At 30.8% G+C, this 9,154-nt stretch overlaps 1 protein-coding gene and 1 long non-coding RNA gene across 2 annotated transcripts in view; both read right to left on the bottom strand.

The window, feature by feature from the left end:
• The window catches only part of LOC134274205 (NHL repeat-containing protein 2-like), a 12,354-nt gene extending 9,715 nt beyond the window's left edge, over positions 1–2,639 (bottom strand). The window contains exon 1 of the mRNA XM_062756457.1: positions 2,443–2,639. Within this exon, the coding sequence (XP_062612441.1) occupies positions 2,443–2,605 (163 nt within the window). The 5' untranslated portion in view covers positions 2,606–2,639. The remainder of the gene's footprint in view (positions 1–2,442) is intronic.
• LOC134274206 (uncharacterized) overlaps positions 1–9,154 on the bottom strand; it is a 208,692-nt gene that overhangs the window by 11,269 nt on the left and 188,269 nt on the right. The window lies entirely within an intron of this gene.

Raw genomic sequence — 9,154 nt, 5'->3', positions numbered from 1 at the left:
GTTTCCACATTTCCTCTGTTGCTGAAGAGATATCGTATTTGTTAGATTTTTTATTTTATTTGCAAAAACAGAACTTTCAAAGTTCACATTTCAAGTTGGATCAATTACAGAGATAATTAAACGTTTGGGAATTAAATATGCATGATATAATGGAAATATCTGTAAAATTGAATAATATATGTTGTAACTGTTTAAGGAATGACTCTAATTCTTGGCCAAGTTATTCGATTATAACCTGGTTTGGGTCAGTTTACACTTTATAATCCGCGAAGCGGATTATAAAAAAGCGTAAACTGACCCAAACCAGGTTATAATCGAATAATTTGGCCGAGAATTAGAGTCATTCCTTATAATTTAATTTTAAATAATTAAACAACTGTGGGTGTAAAATAGCGTTGCTTTATATGAGTTAAAATTTGCCGCTCAATAATACATCCCTAGTATTAATGGAAGTGATCTGAAACAAGGGAAGGTAATAAGGCCAAAAATAAAAATAGTCTTGTTTCCTGCTACCAGACCTACCCTATTTTTTTGCACCCGACCCTAAAGTTTTTATTTAGTTTTAGGGGGAAAATCTGAAATTTCATGATCCAAAAGTGAAAAAAATATATATATTCAAGTGGTATTTCATGAAATATAAGTTTGAAATATGGACTTTCATAAAACACTACTTATTTTAAATGAAAATATTGACCTATGACATGTTTCATTTGGTTTTGCAATGTTCATATCCAACAAAAACCATTGGGAAAAAAATAAAATTAAATTAAAAAATAAAATAATTTTCCTACCTCACCTACCCTATTTTTTTCAGGCTGGTAGCAGGAAACAAGACTGTTATTTTTTTTTGCCTAACTGACACACAGACCTAGCAGCCATGGTGTTTGTTTACACGAGGTAAGATCGAGCTACTGGTTGAAGTTAAAGGTAGTACATTTATTAAATCTGGAATTTCCCATGAATCCCAAGGACTGGAAATGAGGGTATTGTATGGATACAGATGATTCAGTTGGTTGTCAAGGGGGTGTGTCCCCATACCAAACCAGGTTATTAAGAAATAATTTGCGTTCCTTTTTGGAAATCAACCAGTGAGAGACTACTAGTCTCAGACTAGAATACAAACAAAATTAAATTATTAAATATTGACCGAATTTTACCTTTTCATAATATTATTTCATCATATAATCCTGTGCGACATCAGAATTGCTAGCATATGTTATCATCATCGTTATTTACCTAACTGTTATCACATATGAACAGATATTATCATGAAAACATTTCTATAGACTATATCAATTTGATAACTTTAAAAAATCACTCTTTTAAAATTACAGTAAAAAAAAGCCTTCTCAAAACGAACCTGTTAGTATCTCTGCTCCGCCGCGAAAATTGTGCATTTTTGATAAAATAAATATGATCTAATTAAGTGTCTTAATTGGAAGTAAAATTTAAGCATCTTTATTGTAGGAATGACATAGAATTTAAATCAACGGACGAGACATTGAATTAAATTAAGAAATCAATTCTTATCGATTGTATTGAATCCGATGTCGTATAACATTATCAAAAATCACTATTAGGCCATAAGAAATAAATTGCTAGATTCTCATCCGATTTTTTTAAAAATCGAGGCGGGCGGGCGGCTTTTATGTTATATTTTTTATTTTTTCAATTTTGCAGATTTTTTATTGACTTGGTCAATCGGTGTAATTTTATCTACAATACTCGAATAAAAGGCATAGTATAGGTTCAATTATCTCTTTCTTCACATCATCACCAATCTTTTTCAACCAATGGCCCTTGTTTAAAATATATACATGCATGTATTACAGCAATTACCATCTTTTCAGCTGTCAAACTTTCGCGGGATTTAAAACGAAAGTAGAATGGTAGATGAATACCGATCCCGATCACAATTAAGACGAAGAAAAACAGAAATTTAAAAAATCGAGGCGGGGGTATAAAATCGGGGCGGGCGGGGATGAGAATCTAGGAATATTTTTATTATGGCCTTATGCAAGAATATGAAGCGATAAATAAGTCAATAACCACTAATTAATTTAATTAAGGCAATTATTTTATTCAACTAAAATTTAAATTCAGTAACAGTTTACTAAATACAGCTATTATTCGGTCGTATTTGTGGAAAAGGCGAACGACAATCCATCGTTTGTTTACATCGGACGCCATTTTGCCGCAATGCATGACGGAGCCAAAGACTTCTTTTTTGGAGTTCACGCTGTTTTTGGAGTTCGTCTAGACTGATGAGTAGGACCTGGTGATTGTACATATGTTAATTGGACCTGGTGATTGCATGTATGCTTATGTTGGACCTGGTGACTGTACTTGAACTGATGATTGAATTTGTACAAAAAGCTCACTAGTTGAGCATGTTGGCAAGTTGTAGCATTGAGTCTAGAGCGCATCAATTCTCAAACTTACCTGGTTTGAACTGTGGACACTTGATTTTCAGTTTACCCTCTACTAAACCAAGATGTTCCAGAATTAAATCAACCTTGTGCTTTGCGTCACACGCTTCTGATAACCTCTGATCAAGAAGCATGCACGCCTCCAAAATATTCTTAACATCTTCATGATCACCCATTTATACTGGAGAGGGGTATGTCAGCTAGCAAGTAATGATCAGGCTCCTTTTTAAATATGATACCGGAAGTTTATTTTGTACGGAACAGCACGTCGATTTACCCAAATGGATCCAAACGGACCCAAAAGGAAATAAAATGGAAACCAAATAGACTATAAATTATATATTTTCGTATTAGAAAGGTGTTACTTATTTAAAATGATGTTCAAAATGAACTTACAAATGAAGTATATTTTTATTCATTCCTAATATTGTGTGGCGGTCAGCCGAGTGCGATCGCCAGTGGCCTCGGTAGACACAATCTCTGAACTGTCCGGGGCCACTTCGGCCATATCCGACTCGATCATTTTAATATGTTAACAGTTTGTAATGTTTGTTGATTTATATAAACTGTTGCCATCGTTGAGACTCATCTAATAAATACGGAATCCTTCATCATTTGTTTTATCTCTGGAATTGCATATTGGTGGACCTTCGGGAATACGGCACACCTATACTTCGATTTTACCTTACGGCCACACAGCGCCTCTACTTTATACCTCGTACCTTCTACGCCAACATTTCCTCACCCCGTTCGTTTTACAAACAACGGATGTAGTTCCAGACGAAACCTTAGTACCGTCCAAATCTAAACGGTTACAATATAATAAATATTGAAATTGTTTATTACCTAAAAAATAGGAAATTGCACGCTGCGACAATTTTTAAGCGAGATAAATGCGATAACACACGGTACTCATCTTGAAAAAATCAAGAGGAATTTAATAAAATGGGTAAAATCTGGATATTTTATAGTCTTAGAGTATAATTTTGAGACTATAATTTGATTTATTCCCGCCCATGTAAATTGAAAAACGCCAATGAATTTGTTTATTCTTAATTACTTTCAAATTAAAATTGTTCTGTCCAATGAAATAAAGATCGCTTTTCGGTTTAACCAATCTTTCAATAAACACTCGCGCAACTTAATTTGCTAGGAATAGGTACCCAAACTGGTGTGTTCCCATTTCGCCTTAACTGTGAAATTCGGGTAAGAAAAAGTCAAAAAGTACTAAGGCAAAATGGGAATTTTAATATTTGTAAATATTATTATAATTTAAATTTTAAAAATTGAATTAGATTGAATTTAACAGTTAATTGGAATTTATGAAAACAGTGAATAAAATAATACTTTTAACACCAAATATTGTCTTAAAAATACGTTATGCTTAATATTTTAAATTTTCATCACCTTAATTCACCTGAGAGCTTACTAAGGCGAAATGGGAATGCGAAATTTAACAGTTAAGGCGAGATGGGAACAAACCCCCAAACTACGTTCCACCCAATCATGTACTGCTTATAAAGCAATATGTAATAGAGAGAGTTTAATGAGGTTAAAATGTTTGTTTGCAACTTCAATTATGCGGCGGTTTTTGATGGTTTCTTGATCATGCTGATCACTGTATCAATCAATCGATTAACGGTCAGTTAATGAGTTTACGTGTTTTGAAAAAAATTAACTAACCTGCACACTAGGATTAATGATGGTAAAAAGTAGTTTTTACATGAATTATTATTTTATAAATAATAATTAGTACGATGCAATTAACCATAATTACACATCTATGAATGCACATTTGCATTTCAAAAAATAAATGACATAAAAAAAAGAATTTCCTAAAACTTAAAATAAATATTTAAAAATCACTTTTAACAACAGTAGAACGATGTAATTTAATGAATGAATGTATACAAATACGTACAATGATTTGAGTTACATGTATTATCCTTTTGACCATTCATAGAAAATATCAGGTCAATAAAAATATCAGGTCATGCGTTTCTTTCACGTAGTTAAAGGGTCCATACAGATTTATAACAATATTTTTAAAGATAAACATTATACTAGACATACCTAGCTATACATATATACTTATCTGTACTTCTTTGTAGAAATTAAAGAATAAGAGAACAACAAACACAAATAACACAGATATTTATTTTTCCATCAGGTCAATAAAAAATATCAGGTCAATACATTTCCCTAGTTTATGGCTCGTTCCGCATAATTATACCAATATCTTAAAACATAATTATACTTAATATACCTGCCTTATACCCCAGAAATATAAGAAGAACCAAAAATAAAGATAAACACAGAAAACATGGAGATTTCATAAGTTTTTATTTCCATCAGGTCAAAATCAGGTCAATAAAAATATCAGTTCAATACACTTTCATAGTTTACGGCTCGTTACGCATAATTTTACCAATATATTTAACACAAACATACCTAATTTATCTGTCCTATTACCGATTAATATAAGAATAACAACAAAAAAAAAAACAATGATAAAGACAGAAAAGACAGAGATTTTATAAGTTTTTATTTCCATCAGGTCAATTTCAGGTCAATAAAAATTATCAGGTCAATACATTTTCCTAGTTTATGGCTCGTTCCCCATAATTATACCAATATTTTTTTAAGTAATTATACCTAATATATCTGTCTTATACCCCAGTAATATAAGAATAACCAAAAAGTTAAGATAAACACAAAAAACAGAGAGATTTTATTAATTGTTCCTTTGATAAAGTAATATCAGAAACTGAAATTTGCGTGATCTGTTTTTAAACCTTACATTTATCTGTTAAAATTTCCCCGTGACATAAACACTTGCAACTTAGACATTTCCGATTTTCAATGCATAATGCATGTAAGATTTGTATAAACAAAACTGCCCATAGACCTCTGCGTCTCTGCACTTTTGGTATATCTAAACTTTCTTGTACATATATTTAGAATTATTTAATTTTTTACATGAAGTTTAAACAAATTTCAAATTTAGCATATTTTACTTTAAAGAAAAATTATCTCTAACAAGTATTTAAGAATTATATTTTTTCGCTCTCTCTTAGGGGGGGGGGGGGGTTAACACCCCCCCCCCCCCGACTTCAGTTCGAGAGATCACCAATACATTTCAATCTCTTTCAGAGAGAGAGAGAGAGAGAGAGAGAGAGAGAGAGAGAGAGAGAGAGAGAGAATTGCTGATAAGTGGAGACATACGAAAAATTATCCCGATTTTTTTTTTGTATCCTTCATTAAATTCCAAATTCCGTGCTTTCATAAATATTTCATCAATTTTTTGAAAATTTTGGCCTGATACATAAATGTAATTCAAATATACTCATTTCATTTTAAAATAAATACAACAAATATGTTTCTTGGCGATTAATAACAGAGAAAGTAAAAATTTGTCAAAACACAAGAGTTACAAAAGGTAAACTGTTTTAACATCTCAGGTGATAAAACAATTGTCGTACATTTACCATGAACCACAAATCGCCACTTTCTGACCGTGCGGTATTTGTTTCCAAACATTAATATAATTTTAATTTTATGATTATCTGTCTTTTCATGACTTAAACCGATAAAATATCGTCAATTTATGTAATTAATTATAAATGTTAAAATATTTTTATTTATATATTTATATTAAATCAAAAACCATAGGTTGAGTCGTATGAAATATTTATATCATAAGTTTGACTTAGCTAGGACCTTCCTAAGTTCGCTGTATGTTACGGTTTAAAAAGTTAAGTAGTACTTAACACAAAAAACAGAGAGATATTATAATTATTTTTTTTCATCAGGTCAATATCAGGTCTTTAGTATATCAGATCTTGAGTATCTTCCTTTCCAGAGTTGTCGTTCCACTTATGCCATAGCGAAGCGAACGATAACTCCGGGTAGAGATTGCGGTAGACATGGTAGAGCGGTCGTACTGAATGGTAGACAGACATCTCGGCCCAACGATACCTCGGCCCGTGACGGTTGACACCTCGGCCGTAACAGGTCGGCCCAAAATTATTGACACGTCGGCCAATATCGTTGGGCCGAGGTGTTTGACATTCTACTAAATATTACGCCTGCCGACGCCAGGGAAAATACTCCTACCGAGGAAATCTATACAACAGCCGTGTTATTTTTTGACTAAAGTTATTTTATATTACATATATTACTTTAATAGACTATTTACTTAATGTTTTACCAAACAAAAATAATTTAAAAAGCACAGATTCGAAGTTTTATTCGTTATAGTTTGCATGCGTCGTAGAGCACGCATACCGAGAAAATCTACACTCCCGCGGCGTTGTTTCTCCTATAATTATGTACTATTTTTAAAAATATATTACTTAAATAAAGTACACTGTATTTTGTTGTTTAATTACAAACAAATCAAAAAAAAGAAAGAAAGAAACAGTTGATTTTAATAAAACTCTAGCCTACATACGAGTTTGCAGAAATTTATTAAGGGAGATAACTCCTACGTCACAATTCTTTATATTGTTCATAAGAAATTTCGTAAGACATATCTTAGGAAAATCTTAGGATCATCGTAAGATTATCCTAAGGTGTTTTTCAAAGCTATTTTTTTTTATATTGCCCAATATCACAATTTGCATAAAATTATAAACAATTTATGAGCTTTTTTACATTTTGACTACTTTCATTCACAGACTCTTACTGACTTGCACACAGTCTCATTCTTTAGATCATGATATAAAAATAACAAAATGGTTTGGAAAAATCAATAGTTCATATACACTATATCTTATTACAACTTTACTTAAAACATATATTTACTACTCTATATAGATTTATATTGACAAAACTCTTTATGAAAAACAAACAGTATAAAATATTTTATAATAAGCTCATTGAAATATGTTTTTCCACAAAGACCATTCTTTTTCAAATTTATCTATGCGAAGATTTTTTATAGCCATACATTTTTCAATATTATGTTTCAATTTGATATGATTTAATAAGCCCAAAAGATTTGGAATTTTATCTTGTATTAAACATGTAAAAATGTATTGTTTTGTATATAGTATTATAAAATTCTTGACTTTGTTGTTATATGTCATTGGTATCTCACCTAAAATAACATTTTCAACATTAAAACCAACTCTTTTATTCATTGTTTTGTAAATATGTAAAATGAGATTGGCCTATAGAGATAAAACTTTTTTACAACCAATAAAAACATGTTGAATAGTTTCTACTTCTTGTTTACAAAAAGTACAAATATCTGAATTCTTAATCTTAATTTTAAAAAAAAAAAAAATAGGAGTTAACAGGTAGAATCCTATGTATGGACCTTTTTTACCTGTTTATTTTCAAGACATATTGTTGTATGAAAAATGTACAAAATATATTTACAATTGTCTGAACACAAAGGAAACTGTTTTAAAAGCTTTATGCAAGTGGAATGTAGAATTATCTCCAAATGGAGATAATGAAATTTGTGTAATTCTACATTCCACTTGCATAAAGCTTTTAAAACAGTTACCTTTGTGTTCAGACAATTGTAAATATATTTTGTACATTTTTCATACAACAATATGTCTTGAAAATAAACAGGTAAAAAAGGTCCATACATATTTTTCACTAAGAATCTATCTATTGACATATCCTTTATGTACTTTGAGATTGAACAAACAACACTATTATACTGCATTATACATACTGTAGAAATGTTAAATCTTTGTTGAAAAGTCTTTTGAGTAAGGAAAATACCCCTTTCATCTAAAAAATCACGAATAGTTTTAACACCATTCTTATACCAATCTTGAATAAATATGCTTTTGATATTAACTTTGATTTTTGAGTTACCCGGTATCCCATACTGGTATATTTAGGAAATTGTCTTGAGAAACTGAATCATTCAGAGTTTTTATAACTTCAAGCCATGAAATAAAAACATCTTGCCAGAATTATTGTTTTTTGCCATTAAAATTTTACGAACAAAATCGTCCCTAATTGTTTAAAATGTCATTGCCACTTACAGCCATGAATAAATCCATCCATGGTTTATAACAACAATAGTTTGACAATCTTTTAATCCAAGAACATTTCAAGGCCATTAAAAATTTGCTTATATTAATCATTTTAAGTCCCCCTAATAAATAATCTTGCGTTATAGTAGCTCTATTAATTTTGTCACACTTTGATTTCCAAATGAACTCAAAAATATCCTGACAGAGAGAAGAAATTACTTCTGGTTTTGGTGTTGGCAATGATATAAACAGGTGATTTAATTTTGGTATAAGTATAGTTTTAACAACTGTAACACGACCAATTGGAGTTAGCATTCTCCGTTTCCAATGTTGTATTAATGCTTTAAATTTGGGTATTATACTACCATACATGTAGTTAATTTAATTTATTCTTAATTATCGAGTTCAACCGAAAAATTTATTCCCAGTAGATCAAAGGTTGTGCATCCCCTATCAAGTTTCCATCTAGAATGATGAAACACCTCATTAGAAAATTTTTTAGAGCCTATCCATACAATTTTTGTCTTAGAACTGTTTATTTTTAAACCAGATAATCTAGAGTAAAAGTCAATGGTTTCAAGAGCAGCAAATAGGGATCTTGGTGAGCCGTCAAGAGCTAGCGACGTGTCATCAGCATATTGAGAAATCTTATGTTCTTTATCATTGACAACAATGCCTTTTAAATCAGTATTTTGTTTAATTAAAATAGCTAGAATTTCAGCA

This window comes from Saccostrea cucullata, unplaced genomic scaffold, assembly GCF_032062105.1.
Source record: "Saccostrea cucullata isolate Sc308-1 unplaced genomic scaffold, CSIRO_AGI_Scuc_v1 ctg759, whole genome shotgun sequence".
NCBI classification, from domain to species: domain Eukaryota; kingdom Metazoa; phylum Mollusca; class Bivalvia; order Ostreida; family Ostreidae; genus Saccostrea; species Saccostrea cuccullata.
The sequence above is the reverse complement of the archived record's forward strand: the minus strand, read 5'-3'. Positions and strand labels throughout refer to the sequence as shown.